Consider the following 15,564-nt stretch of genomic DNA (forward strand, 5'->3'; position numbering starts at 1 on the left):
GTGTTCCTATGCCTTGTTGTGTCATTCATCCATAGGATATATACCTTATCCAGTCACATGGTCGAATTTGTGTTAGCCAGTCCTTTTCGTTCACACATTGATTGAAACAACATATATGATTGATGAAATGAGTGCTCCGCAATCCTCTCTGGAAGTTTGTAACCAATGCCAAAATCAGCATATATCTGACTGATATGATATGTATAATGTATCGATTCCATAATTCTATTGATTGAGAAAAAAACTAAATTTGTCAGGTTCTTTACACACAACTCACATAAGGATTGGGTGGGTCGGTGGGTAGGGGGTGAATCTAGCCCTGACAAACAATGATTTTAATTAAATGAGTTAAATTTAGTTCATATTTTAAAAATAACTAAAAATATGTAATTGTATATTATACATATTTTATTCATACTTGAAATGATGAAAATAAGTATTTCTTTTATAACAAAATAAAATAAAATAAATAATAATATAGAAATATAACAGTTTAATAGAAATGAATAAAAAATATTCAAGAAATGCCAAGTCGATCTTGAGCTGGGATATTGAGTAACCTTGGTCCACTCTATATCATAATTGGGACAAAAGTGACACCTGCTTTGTTGTGGGACAAGCTCAACATTTCCAAAAACATCACAAGTTCACTTTAACCCAATTTTGAGATTGTTTTGCTTTCACACCGGAAAAAGGTTTTGTTTTTCCATATTAGCTCAGGCTGGTTACCACTTACCAACCACAAGGAGTCTGCCTTTTGATTCTTACATATAACAAAATATATTAGCTCTCGTTTATTTTTAATTAATCTATAGCTGATGTGGGATTGAACATATTATAAGGCTATTTTTTAATATTGCACTGGAAAAGTCTCCCAGTCAAATGGATTTCTCTAAAAAGAGTTGTAGGCTAAGTAAATTTTTGGACAGAAGAGGGTGACCTGATGTCAAATCTCTATTAAATAATTGAAATTAAAATCTTTATTAAATTAAAATATTCTAAAAATAATTTCATTAAATAAGATAAAAATTAGTTAAAATTTTGGATTATCTTTATGGAATTTCTTTCATAAGGGAGTATCACTTGAACTACACATGTGGTGTTGAAATGTTTTTTTTGTTGCCGTTCAAGTTCAACGGTGGCATGACTTTCTTTCATTGGGCCGTCAACCATCGGGAGAGAAAAGCCCAGATATTGAGACGTAGATCCAATGGCCCAAATAAATACATCGGGCTTCAGGACTGGAATTCTTGAACGAGTTACTGAGTTGGTTTAGTTCATCATGAACAATTGTTATTTTCACTTTCCCTCTTTAATTAGACACCCTCCTTCTTAATTTATTTTCCAAAAACACCCTCTTTCTAAAAATACGCTCCTGTTAACATACTTGCATCATTCATGTCCAGAATGTCTTAATCTTTTGCTTATTTTCCTAAACATAATATAATTCTCTTAACTTCAAATTAGGAAACCTGTTTCAATTCCTTCCGTAAAAGCTCACTCCCAAAAATACCATTAAAAACAGTTTATAGTGTTTTTAATAGCATAGGAAAATGCTTTATTCAACAAGTTGGGTTTTAAGGTTACGTGTCTTGAGGGAGCAGCGTTGAGTACTCCAGAAAATGGCGATGCGCGTTATTGCTCAGCTCCGTGTCCAGAAAATGGCAGTGCAAGTTTGATGCTTCGATACTTCAATTTAGGGAGAGAAACAAAAAATTGGGTCTCTTTAATTTTGAGAAAAGTTTGAGGCTTTGTGCTAAAACCTTGATGGGGGTGGGTGATTTTTGAGTTAGTGTGTATCATTCTAGAGTGTATGAGGATTCAAAGTACCAAAGACAGGGAACAAAGGAGAATTGTAGAATCATTAATTTTTTTCAGAACTGTTAAAAGTGGAGGAGAGTGTATTTTTTTAATGGAGGATATTTTTAGAAAACAAATTAAAAAAAAAATACTAAGCAAAGAGAGAGAGAGAGTGTGAAAATAACAATTGCCTGAATTAGTATGAATTTCATTGAAGACTTGAAAGTAGACATTTCATCATGGTTAAGGTCTCCGCTTAAAATAATGGATCGTGTCCTTCACGTGTCTAGATCCGAATATACACATTTAAAAGGCTAAATATCTAATCAATAAAATATATATTATTTTATACACCATTTAACACATTTGGTTGATTTTATTAAAAAAATTATTACCTTTTTCGTTATTAATTTCTTGAAAGAGATTTCTTTAAAAAAATATTATTTTTCTTAAAATTATTCATTCCAATCATGCATATATACTATAGTTAAACCTTTGAGAAAATTAACTTTTTAAAGTAGTGATTATTAAAACAAATATTTTACAAGTAATAATATCAAAACTGAATAGCGATTAAAAAATATGTAATTCATATTCTTAGAAAATAAAAATTTATCTTTTGAATAAAAGAATTGAACATGCACTATAAAGAATATTTTAACAATTTTAGGAAAGTAACATTGAATTTAAAGTTTCTTATCTTTGATATAAAAAATATAAAATTTTCTTAAAATAATTTATTCTCAAAATATTATTTATAAATTATCAAAATAAAAATATATCTATTTCATAAGTGAGAATAAAAATTTTACTTCAGTAAAATAAAAACTTAATTTATTTTTGGAAATTATCAATAAAATATTGTTTTAAGAAAATAAATTTAAATTAAATACATTTTATAAATGTTTTTCAGAAATATATTCTTAACAAATCTCATTATTAGAAATGTATTTTAAATGGAAATCAATAATTTCTATACCAAACTTCCTCCAAGTTCAAAAGAAGATGATTGGAGAAATAGAAAATGAAAAGTCGATACACTAAATGCTAACAGAAGCATATAATTTCCAATGAAGAAAAATTAACAGAAGCATGTAATTCATAGGAAAATCATATTTTTTTATGCATTAGAATAGGAAAATTATATTTGGACACAATGTGTTCTAGACACCCAAAGATACAGGAGAAAAAAATATAGATATTACTTATAATATGATATGATAGAGAAAAAAATATAAAGATAAATGATAAGTATCAGTTAAGTGTTTTAAGAAAATATTAATATCGATTAAGTGGTTAATTTTTCTACTAAAACTTCCTTTGGTTATATATTGTTGGTGAATAACTTAACCTCGAGTAATAATTCACTAGCAAAAGGTAGTTAACTTGAATTGTCATTTAATTTACTAAAGACGAATTTAGTATTTTAAATAAAAAGGTATTAGTATTAGACTTTCCTCACTAAATACAAAAAATAATGTTATAAGTTAAAATGCAGGCATGCATGAAATAAAAAAAATATTTCTAGAGGATTTATATCTGTTTACATATAATAATAGATTTATTATTTGTATCTGAATTAAAAACTTGCATCTGTACATAATTGAATTTTGGATTACAAAGAACTTTCCAAACAAATAAATCAACGTAACTTTTTCCATGTCTTTTTTTAATCTTGTTTATCTTCTTTAATGTTATTTAAGGGTGTCTATCTAGTTAGAACCACTTGTTCTAAGAGGAGGTTCTCAAGTCCTGGTTTTTTTTTAAAAGCTTTCTCCATGTCATGACAAATTCGGATTGTCTTTCCGGTTAAGAAAGAAATTAAAAAATTGACCTACAACAAAGTGATATACACTTTCAAAAACAATTATTTTGATAGTATAAATAAACAAATAATCTCAACGACCTTCCAAGAACGTGTTTTTTTCTTCTTCACTTTTTTGGCCAATTGTGTAAGACCCCAAATGTTTGCTTGGTCACGATGAAGATAAGATAAAAAAAAATAATGCAAAAGAAAGAAAAAATTAAATAAAAAAACTAACAATTTTTTAAAAATCAATTAATTAGTTTAGACTTCTTGGTTCATGCATGATTAGTCATGAGCTTGATGTTCTTTTTCGTTCACTTACAACATCATTCCGAATCCTTAGCAAAAAAAGAGTTCTTATATTTATATATTTATTTTCTTTTTCATCTCATTTCCAATCCGAGTTTATTTTTTATCCTCTTCTTTATTTTGTAATTACATAATTTATTATACCTTTTCTCTTTATCTTCTTTCCACTTATATACGGAAAACTGGGATGTACATTGATATTTTTCCTAACAAAAAAGCAAGGTGATGTCCAACTCTATGTTAAAGATAAATTACTGTACTATGAAATTATTATAATTTAATTAATAATTCAAAATTTAAACTTTAAATGTATATTTAAATTAAATGTTGAACAAACATAATTTTTTCCTGTTTATAATAATTTTACTCAAACATGAGTATGTTTGGTAAAAAAAAAATGAATTTTTTTAACCAAAGACAAATAAATAACTATGGATAGATTGGGTGCAAATGTTTTGAGATGGGGTTGAGGGCAAGTACTGACCAATATCCATCAATCACACTCTATTACTTGCATATTCCATGTATACTGCATTCTTATCATGTATGCAACATAATCTCACGGACTAAGATTTCTTACATTTTTTTCTTTATCAATTTTATATTAAAAATAATAAAACCTTACAATCCTTAGCCGTTTGATCATGGCCTTGTCTCCCTGTACATGGCCCACTTCTATGTGATGGAAGATCTCAGGAGTGGTGGTGAAAGAATATCTGTGGGGAGAAAAGGCAAGGACATCAATGTCATTTCACACAAATCTCACCTTAACCTTTTTTTCATCAACAATTTCTGGTCCTTTCACAAGTACTTTGTTAAATTAATGAAAAATTCAACCAGTCTAAAAATTATTCTCTAACTTCACCGGCTTTCACAACTAATTCGTCACAGACGTCAAATATAACGACATTTCACCCCACCACCCCATCAGAATACAGCCAAAGGCAGCACATTCACAAACCGTGCATGACCGACGCACAAGGTTATCACGGACGAGGAAATTATATATATTTACGTACGAAAAGAACAAACAGAAACCTATTATTCAGAGAGAGAGTAGAGAGAGAAGAGTGTGCGTGCGTGCGTGTGTGTGTTGTGTTTTTTTTTTCATCTCCAAACCCAAATAGAACCGTTTACTCGGCCATTTTAATCCCCCAAAAATTCCCATTTTACTCCTTTTAGAGAGAGAAAAGATTGAGCTTTCAGGAGAGAGAAAGAGGAAAAAGACTTGGAATTTTTTTTTTTGGGGTGTTCCAATGGTTGAACTGGAAATCCAAAGAAGGGTGTGAAAAAAATTGCATCTTTGTTTGGTGGGTGTCTCTGAAACTATGATCTTGTGAAAACCCAGAAAGGAAACCTTCGATGCGCGTTGGTAGATAGAGATTGCTGTTGGGATTTTCAGAGAACCGTTGATTGACAAATGAACGGTGGTGATGAGGTCGTGGCAGCTCCGGCGGGTCCACCGCAGCCGCTGGAGTGGAAATTCTCGCAGGTTTTCGGGGAACGTACGGCGGGGGAGGAAGTTCAGGAAGGTAATTGTTGTTCCTACGTTGTTCTGTCGGATCCAGTTGTTGATGTCTTTGGATTAGGGTTTGGTTCCTTTGTTTCGATCTGTTTCGGATCATGTTCTGTTGCTCCCTTGTTGTTTTGGATTATGGGTCATTGCCTTATCGGGGTGTGATTGTGAGGGTGTTTTTTGATTTGTGGGGGAAGGGAAATAGTGGTTTGAGGTTGGGTTTTTTGCATTGTGGATTTTTACGTGGTTGGATTGGTATGAGTGTAACTGAGCTGTTGGACTTAATGATGGCGTTTTTTGTTTTGGTTTGTGTTTTTAGTTAGTGGTGTGTGTTGGTAGCAGTTTTTGTTGTTGTGGATTGGTTTGTTTAGTTTTTAATGTGAGTTTGGCTGCTAGGTGTTAGATCTTAACGGTCCGGAGTTTGGTGAGTGGCATTGGAATCTGGCTTCAGGGATCGGGTTGGTGGTGTTTGATTGGTGGGAGTATAAGTGAACAGGTGGTGATGTTTGGATGATATTTTTCAGAATGAGCATGTAGCGGATTTGTCCATGTCGTAGAGGAAGAAATGCCATTTTCTTTCCACAACGTAAAACAATAATATATATTGATAAAATTGAAGCTATGTCATGCTTTTCTGTAATAGTCAGATATGTGATGTGTTACCATTATGCTAAGGTTGCATTTGGAATTTGGGATTGGGTTGTTTTGAGGGTAGAAAGAGGATGAGTATGCATCCAGCATCTAGATGAGGATGGGTATTTACAGTAATGCGGGTTCAATATTACATTTCTTTCTAATTTGTGTTTTTATTGCTGCAACTAATAACCTTTATGGTTTGGAAACATTGTCTCTGGTTCAAATGGCAGAGCTGTCTTCTAATTTAATTGTTTATGAGTGACAATTGAAGAAAAGTAAACCACTAAGTATCATTGAAGTTCAATTTCCCAACCCTCACCAAAAATGAGAGAGAAAACGAGGACTCAGAGAGAGTAGATAAATGTTTGATGTTTTATGGTGAAACTTGTTCATTTAATAATTTTTTATATGAGGGAACTAAAGACATGTAATTCTCTTGAAGTTGTATCTAACTATCTATATTATCTGAACTGGTTTGATTCTAAATTTGGACAACTTTGGAAACTTTTGACATAATATCGCACAGGACTATGATGGGAGAGATTTGGACTTGGATAATGGACTTGATTTCTCTATGCACAGAAACCTTCTGTTTTTTGAACGTTGATTTAACTCACAGCAGACATGCAGTACTCATGTCAAACTGTAACTAAGATCTATTTCATGGTTTATATATGGGATTAAGAGACTAGAAATGATAGCAATTCCAACACGGGTCTTTTAAATCTGATGGGTACTTGTTGGGTATTTATTCTCAGCATGCTGACTCCATTAACTGAATTGTGAAGCCTGCCAGTATGAGTGATTGACATAATTGGATTAGCTATTGTTGCTGTTAATGTGTAAGTTTCCTAATTATTTACCCAATTTTATTTCTTCAGTGGATATAATTTCTGCTATTGAATTTGACAAGTCTGGTGATCATCTTGCTACTGGTGATCGTGGTGGTCGAGTAGTTCTCTTTGAGCGGACAGATACAAAAGATGTAAGTCTAATTTTTTCTTCAGCAATTTCTTTTATAACTAAAATTACTAACTTAGGTTTTAAAGATTCTACTTTACACCCTTAATTTTCTAATATCTATGTATACTGTAACTTGCAGCATCACGGATCAAGAAGGGACTTGGAGAGGATGGACTATTCTATTAGTAGACATCCTGAGTTCCGTTATAAAACAGAGTTTCAGAGTCATGAGCCTGAGGTAATTTTCAGTCACTGGTTAATGCTGCCCGAAATGCTTGTGGAGCAGAAATCTTAACATTTATGACTTGTGATTGTTGTTTCAGTTTGACTATCTTAAGAGTCTGGAAATAGAAGAGAAAATTAACAAAATCAAATGGTGCCAAACAGCTAATGGTGCTTTGTTCCTTCTATCCACAAATGATAAAACCATCAAATTTTGGAAGGTATGAAATGAATGCTCACTTGTGGGATGCTGAATGCTATTTTTTTTATTCAATTTATATATGAATGACACACATGGTTACATTTCTGTCAAAATAAGTTTGGTTCCTTGTTTCACATGCTTTGACAGTATATGTTTATGGGGATTTGTTGTAGCTTACGAGGCTTATATATCTGAGTAATAATGGAATCTGTTGCTTGGACTTAGCCTTTGCAAATTACAAATTATATTTGAGGTTTAATCATTGTTTACTTTACTAATGCTGAAGCATTTTTTAGTTAGTCAGATAACTCTGCTATTTGAGGTTGACTTTTTAGGGTGCATGTGTGTGTAAAGCTGTTCATTTTTAAGTGCATTAATAATGTCATGACTTCTTTTCTGAGCAATGCTATCTTTTAATTACTTTGGTTGATATGTCATCGTAATTTATAACGGATTGTATGATTGCTACTTTCAATATTTTACCAGGATAGGAAAATATGAAAGATAACCATGCTGTTCAATAAATCCCAATGGACTCTGACCTTAGTGTTTGCTTGTGCATATATTCAAAATGAATGTGTTCTGTGATTACATTTCCTTTAGTTTTTTTTTCATATGAATATGAATTCACATTATTGATCTGTCTTCAAGGTCACTTATTCGTATTTTGTTCTTATCTATGAGTTAAACAGGTTCAAGAAAAGAAGGTCAAGAAAGTTTCTGACATGAATGTTGATCCTAAAGCAATGGGAAATGGCTCTATTGCTAGTTCAAGTAATTCCAGTAGCTCCAAATCATATCTTGCAAATGGAGTATCTCCAGATGGACCATACAATTATTTAAACAACGATTTCTCATTTCCACCAGAAGGCGTACCTTCTCTAAGATTACCATTGGTAGTTGTGTTCAGCCCTTCCATTTTATTTATTTTTTCCCAATATTTGTTTCTTGGGGATAAAAATTATAGTAGGTTTTAATGGAGGGGAAGGGAGGAAAGGAGAGGGTTATTCTGTTTGGTTGAAGAGTGGGGGAGAGGAGAGAAAATAAAACTATCTTACTTTAAAATGGAAGAATATTTTAGTCAATGTATTTTAAATGTTATGAAGTTTAAACCCAGCTCTTCCCTCCAAAATCCCTGCAATATTGGAGGGGAGCCAAAATTGAATGAGGAGGGATGTTGACCCCCTCCAAATCGTTAACATTAAGTTTGTTGTTTTGATTGTTCCATCCTTGTTTGTGACTGTATTTTTGTATGTAGTGGAGCTAGTTTTCAAGCCTTGACAATTACTTGTTTGAAACTTTGTAGTTTAGTGAGTGCTAACACATTGATTGTAAAATATGTAGGTAACCAGCCATGAGACCAGTTTGGTGGCTCGATGTCGTAGAGTATATGCCCATGCTCATGATTATCATATTAATTCTATTTCAAATAACAGGTGATTTGAAACCTTGAGGGTTCCTATTTTAGGCTGTTCAGTGTGGAATCTTGCTTTTTGGTTATCTTTATTTGTTTTAACGTAGTGTTGATTTGAAAGTTTACTGCTTTTCTTTTTTGAGTTTTCATGTATGCATTTTTTGCGCCCTTATTTTTGTTTGTCTATCATGCTTTTCTGAAATCTGATCAAATTTGGACTATGGTATGTTTCAAATATCTGCTAGCGATGGAGAAACTTTCATATCAGCTGATGATTTACGAATAAATCTTTGGAACCTGGAAATTAGCAATCAAAGTTTTAATATTGTTGATGTAAAGCCTGCAAATATGGAGGATCTGACTGGTAAGTTTTCACTATTGTATTTTTATGCTGTGCTGAAACTGTTCTCTGTTGATAACTTGGTATAATTTATCCATTTAAAGGGCAAAACTTACAGTACCATAGTTACTAGTGGGTGGTACTGCTCTCTTATCGAATCAAAGTATAACTCGAAATATAACACTGGTTACCAAGATGCCAATTTTAGTTATCTAGATGAAATTGGTTGCCACATTGAAAGTTGAAAGCAGTTAGAGATGAAAATAATACTTGGCCAATTTTGATTGGAAAACAGTACCATGACCATTAAGTCTTGTCCTTTAAAGAAGTGATAACATGTAAGTTGTAGTTATCTGAGTATTGTTTATTTACGTGTGTATATCATTCTAGTTTCATCTCTGTGATGTTCATGGGAAGTAAGATTGAGATTAATCTTATCTGAATCAGGTTTTTCTAGGTGAATTAAGGGTAGATAATAGGTGGACTGAAGTTTCATGGGTTGTATGTCTTGGTAAGGGGATTCACAAGCAATTGGATGGAGTTTTATGGTTAGATTGATGGTTGTTTGGTTTCTGTGAACAATATCCACAGTATTAGTGTTTAGGTTTAATGGGTTTGAAGAAGAATCAAAGAATCAAATTGGACTTTCATAGGGTGAATTTTAACGATGTCTGCCAAAGAAATATGATCTTTGCAATTGTTGCATCTATAGGATTTTTGATTGCCGCATATCGTCAGGCATATAGAATATGTTGTCTTACACTCATATTTCATAAGTTTGATCTTTTGTTTAAAACCAAGCATCACACTAGTTTGAATATCGACCTCTTATAAATAATCCTGCAGGAATGAGTAAAATCCTTAACCTATAAGCATGAAGATTCCATCATTCTACTAAACAATGTATGGGCAAATATGCCAAAATGGTGTGCCTATGATGTTGAGGTGAGGTGCCAAGAAAGGGGTCAGCATCTCTAGCTAATTGAGGTGTTACCCCACCTCTGGACCCTTAGGCAAGCCTCTGTGGTTCAACTGTTCAAGCATGGCATGCTCCAGTGCCTAACTGTGGTATCTATGAACCCCCCTCCCCTAAAATAAACCCCAGCAATATAACTCGTTCACTGTGATGCTAAAGCAGAGAGATAATTAGTTGGAAATTTAAAGAAATAAAAAGTTGTTAGTCTTGTGGATCAGGTATCATAAATTGAACCTTCTTTAAAATTATTTTTCTTTTTTTTTGTGTGTAGCTTTGGTTGAGCCTTGACCCTATATATTATTATTGCAGAGGTTATAACATCAGCAGAATTTCACCCTACACATTGTAATACATTGGCATATAGCAGCTCAAAGGGTTCAATTCGTCTTGTTGACTTGCGGCAGTCAGCATTATGTGATTCTCATGCCAAACTGTAAGCTATCTTTTGCTTATGTTATTTGTTTTCATTATGGCTTACACCCAGCAATGTTGAGGTTGATGGGGGAAATTAAAGGGAAGTAGATAATTTGATTCCTTCTTTACAGGGGCCACTGCATTTTGCATACAAAGAAAAGCATTTTTCTGGATCCTATTATATTTATTCATTTATGTGATTTCTTTTGCGGTAGACTCACAGAAAATTATTTTCTGTACAGATTTGAGGAACAAGAAGCCCCTGGGTCACGATCATTTTTCACAGAGATTATTGCCTCAATCTCAGACATAAAATTTGGGAAGGATGGAAGATATATACTTAGTCGTGATTACATGACCTTAAAGGTTTGAGAGCTTTACTATTCCAAAATACATGCTTCTGTCAATGAAGCTTTTCTGAGTATTTTGGATGGAGTTACTCTAAATTTATTGAATTGAACTCCATGAGACATGGGTGTTTGGTTTTGGTCTCAATGATAAGATTCTTACTTAGGCTCAAGTTCAATCAGATTTTTTGAAAAAATTGGTATTTGATAGAATCCATTGGTGGTGGTTGTTGATACCATGAACCAACAACTTTCTGTTCAATTTTTTTATTTTTTATTTAATTTACATTGGACATTCAATTGTGGTTGGGCAGGCAGAGCATGCTATGTAATTCATTTTTTTTTACTTTTGTTTGGATTCCCTCTGTTTTTATCAACAAAATCCCACTAGTCTCATCTGTCTTGTATTTCAGTTATGGGACATCAATATGGATTCTGGTCCAGTTGCAACATTCCAGGTTCACGAGTATTTAAGGCCAAAGGTTAGATTCCCATGTTTATATAAGTAATGAGCAATGAATTCCTGCTGCTTTATCAAGTCATAGTAACTGGCTCATTTTTTTTTGGCCAGCTTTGTGATTTATATGAAAATGATTCAATTTTTGATAAGTTTGAGTGTTGTCTAAGTGGTGATGGATTGCGTGTTTCAACTGGTTCTTACAGGTATGGATACAAACTTAATCTATCTGTGGTTCTGTCATTCTTGAGTCTGCTTCTTACTATTTTGTTTCATTTGATACCAGCAATCTATTCCGTGTGTTTGGTTGTGTTCCTGGAAGTACTGAGGCTATGACTTTGGAAGCCAGTAAAAATCCAATGAGGTAATTTTATACCTTAATTTTTAAAAACAATTGCGGTTTAGTCGGGCACTGTAGAATTCATATGAACTTTTTCATTTACTCAGGCGTCAAGTTCCAACCCCTTCAAGGCCATCTAGATCACTGGGAAACAGTATAACAAGAGTTGTAAGACGTGGTAAGTTCTCAATTTATCAACTTTGCCCAAGTTTTTATGATATATATAGCTTGTTCTTGTAGTATATCAAGACTTGCAATATATTGGTAATCTTGAACAGGAGCAGAAAGTGCCAGTGTCGACGCAAATGGGAATTCTTTTGATTTCACAACAAAGTTGCTGCACTTAGCATGGCACCCAACTGAGAATTCAATTGCTTGTGCTGCTGCAAATAGCTTATACATGTACTATGCTTAAGGAAGAAAGATGATTGAAGAGCATGTATTTGCTTTGGTTGACCTGTTTTTGGGTTGCTGTGGAGAAGGCTTCTTTACCCTTCTTACCAACCAATGAGTTGGAGGCTACATTAACTCACACTACAAAGTGCCCTTCAAAATCTTTAGCAGGAGCTTTTAGAAAAAAGATCCAGAAGTGGCTGTTTCAAAATTCCTGGGTAGGCAGAACCTTATTTTGTTTCTGGATGATGAGCAGCATCTCTTTTTTTGTTCAATTTTTCCACCTTCTTCCAACCCTAATATTCTTTCCCCCTTTTTCTGTATCTTCTTATAAAAAGAGAAGGTGCAGTCAATGCTTCATATTGTGTTTGGCTTGCAAATGAAGAAGAAAATGTGATTGTAGCTCTCCTACAACAAATACTAAAGGATGTTCAATATCTGCCACTAGGATAAAAAGATAAAATGTAGTTCTTTTCTTTTTACCCAGATGTCTTGTGGGATGGAGCAGTGGAAACCTGCAGTGCATCATTTTTTCATTGATTATTTGTGTTGGGAATTAATTTGACACTGTTTCAAACTCCAATTTTTGCTGCACTTGGTCAATTTTTGTGTAAAATGTCTAAAGGAAGTAATAATTCTAGGTTGGAATGATGTAGGATAAACTGGATTGTCTCTTCCTACCAAATTTTTATGGTTTTATCACTTGTTGGATTTTTTCCTTTTTGCCTTGTGACTGACTAACTGTTCTTAATGTGTTGCCCAGAATGTAAGGGTATCAAAAAGCAATTAACAATTTCATGATTTGGTTGCTGAACATTTTTCTGTTACTTTGTTTGTAAAGTACAATTTTTTTTTTTTTTGTTTCTAACGACTAATCGTGTTTTTAGAAGTTTAGGCAACTTACAGAAATGGAAAACCGATTATATTTTTTCCCCTCTAATGATCAGTGCTTAAACATTCCAGTTTCATAGAGTTTGAGCTAGAAGATAGATGAAATAATTATCAGAGTGGAATAACTACCTGTTAAGACAATTAATTAGAAGGTCCATTTTTAATTTTTTATTTATTAAAGCATATTCTAGTTAAATTGATTATTATGAAAATTTAAAATTGTTCAACCACATTGCCGTTTGGGGTAACTTTCTCCATGTAACTTTAGAGTTTGGCAGTGTTTGAATCCTTGCCTTGAGTAAAGTAAATAAATAGATTCGGATCCATCTTTTGCTGAAAAGAAATGAAAATGTCCACCTTTTTCTTTTCTCCACTTAAAATATTGGTGCAATCTGCTCACATTTTCTAGAATTTTAAGCTTTATCTTATTATCATTATTGTTTCTTTTTGATAATTTAGTTTACTTTAAAAACTTACGGGAATTTCCTTAAAGCAACAAAAAGAAGAGGTGTTTAATTTATATACATTTTGAGTGTAAAATATTTTATTATTCACTAAACAATATTTGATGATTTTACCATGCTATTTTAACCATTGATATAACATGGTACACTCTTATTGGATGCGGGTATTTTACAAGAAGGGGAGACCGAGAAGGAAGAAAAGAAGTATTTTCAGAGTAGAGAAACACTTTTTTTCTTACTTTTTATTTTCAATAAATATTACCACCATTCTTATATATAAGAAGTTTTTGAGAATTTTGTTTGTTTTTGTAAAATTCTTTTTAAAATGTCTCTTGCTTTAATTCTTTTTTTTTTTACCTAAAATTCTCTTAATTATTTAACAATTTTGTAGTCAATAAATAATAAATGTAGTAAATTACTAAGATAATTTGTTTATTTCTCATGGAAAAAAAATTGAACATGTCAAGGGTCACAATTTTACCGTTTTTCTTTTAAATCTTAGTTTTAAAATAAAAATATACTATGTTGATGAAATTTATTCAAGGGTTGGAATGTTGATCTAGAGTGAGATGATAACTCGATAATTTTAAGGGCTAGTTTGAAAAAAAAATTATTAGTAAATGTAATATCATTATTAAAAAAAAATGTAAATAATGTCAAGAAAGTTTGGCTCAATTAATTGAACAGCATATTGAGTTATTAAAAAAAATCCCTAACGCGGTCTTCAATTGTCACGAATAAAAAAACACAATTAATATTAATAAAAGTCTCTTTTTTTTTTATACATCTTTTTCAGTTCTTTGTAAGAATAAATAATTCATACACTCAGTTAAAAAAAGTAATGCACTGATGATATGAAATTACATACTCTTTCAATCACAACCTATCTTATGTGATAAATTTGTTGAGTATTATAATTTGTTGATTATGATATGAAATTACATACTCTTTCAATCACGTGTAAATTGTTCTTTTAAGGAGAACAAAGAGTATCCAAATCCTACTGCAGTATAGCAAATTGGGGTGAGCTAATCTTTTTCCTTTTTTTTACTCACCCCAATTTTATGTTTCAATTTTCTAGGTTTCTAATACTGTCATTTTTTGAGGCACTTGGCAATTTTCTTAATCCTCTTGTCCCACAATGCTTATGCTGTGTGCAAACATGTCAACTCATGAACGTGAACGGTTTTCAGCTATTAGTTAGCAACAATTCATTCTCGGTTGTTATTTTTGTATTTGTCTATCACCTTAAGGTATGCGATCAATGATACATGCGAGACCCTCCTATTGTACGTTTTGATCACTCATGTCATTTAATTCTTGGTCACTGTCCATGGATTGAGATGTTTGTTCATTTTACATCACTCACGTTTCCATCCTAGCCAGATCAATCAAAATTATTTGAGCACGATTACTCGTGTGAAGATGGGCATGGACTTTTAATTCATAGGGTTGCAAAATGGAACCTTGTGACCAATTGAAAACCTAACTTGTTAGGCATAATGACTGACATATGGGATACATTCATGGTATTAATGTTGGGCCTCCTGCCTCAATTTCATAAGGAGTTGTGATCTTCAACCTCTATTTTTGATGTATAAGTAAATACCATTCCTAACATAACAAAACATTATAATATTGTCTTATCAATTTGCTACCTTAATTTAATTAAGAATGTGTAATTAATAATCAATCATTATCATCTATCTTTCTTTACTCACCGATGCTGGAGTATCATGTCACACCTTTGCAAAGTTACAATTAGAAAACCGAGTATTTTTAATTATACAGTTACAGTTCTTAAATGCACTAATCATCTACGTCTCTAGGACGAAGACTAGGGTGCATGACACTAACTACATCGTTCTTCCATTTTTTTTTCTCGTGAGCAGGGTGCAAAAACCAAAGGAATTCTACTTTGACACCCTAGTCTTTGTCATCATCTTCCCAGCTATAGCATACTCTGCATGACCTGGTAATGTTTAAAGTCCCACTGAGTATATAGTACTCCATTCGAGTCATAATAATTGTTGTGTATAAATAAAAAATTTATGTTAAATTATTTGTTATTAT

At 32.4% G+C, this 15,564-nt stretch overlaps 1 protein-coding gene across 3 annotated transcripts; it reads left to right on the top strand.

The window, feature by feature from the left end:
* Positions 1-4,943: 4,943 nt before the first annotated feature.
* Positions 4,944-12,838, top strand: LOC100789058 (serine/threonine protein phosphatase 2A 55 kDa regulatory subunit B beta isoform). Of its 3 annotated transcripts, XM_014777631.3 has the most exons (15): positions 5,316-5,448; positions 5,829-6,018; positions 6,950-7,053; positions 7,171-7,269; positions 7,355-7,474; positions 8,148-8,354; positions 8,800-8,891; positions 9,115-9,233; positions 10,495-10,618; positions 10,842-10,965; positions 11,360-11,428; positions 11,518-11,609; positions 11,690-11,767; positions 11,851-11,921; positions 12,022-12,838. In XM_014777631.3, the coding sequence occupies exons 4-15, from the start codon at positions 7,201-7,203 to the stop codon at positions 12,156-12,158; spliced, it is 1,302 nt and encodes a 433-aa protein (XP_014633117.1). In that variant the 5' UTR covers positions 5,316-5,448; positions 5,829-6,018; positions 6,950-7,053; positions 7,171-7,200; the 3' UTR covers positions 12,159-12,838. The 3 variants fall into 3 exon arrangements, with proteins under 3 accessions (XP_006583026.1, XP_003529950.1, XP_014633117.1); XM_006582963.4 differs by lacking the exon at positions 5,829-6,018 and having other exon boundaries at positions 4,944-5,448; XM_003529902.5 differs by lacking the exon at positions 5,829-6,018 and having other exon boundaries at positions 4,944-5,448; positions 8,148-8,351.
* The last annotated feature ends 2,726 nt before the right edge of the window (positions 12,839-15,564 follow it).

Source organism: Glycine max, chromosome 7, assembly GCF_000004515.6.
Source record: "Glycine max cultivar Williams 82 chromosome 7, Glycine_max_v4.0, whole genome shotgun sequence".
Lineage (NCBI taxonomy): Eukaryota > Viridiplantae > Streptophyta > Magnoliopsida > Fabales > Fabaceae > Glycine > Glycine max.

What these genes read in the sequence shown, in the direction of transcription:
- LOC100789058 (XM_006582963.4), top strand. Translation starts at nt 5,337, where the DNA reads ATGAACGGTGGTGATGAGGTCGTGGCAGCTCCGGCGGGTCCACCGCAG. An exon ending in TTCAGAGTCATGAGCCTGAG is followed by an intron (nt 7,270 to 7,354) that starts GTAATTTTCAGT and finishes TTGTTGTTTCAG; the next exon opens with TTTGACTATCTTAAGAGTCT. An exon ending in AACAAGAGTTGTAAGACGTG is followed by an intron (nt 11,922 to 12,021) that starts GTAAGTTCTCAA and finishes AATCTTGAACAG; the next exon opens with GAGCAGAAAGTGCCAGTGTC.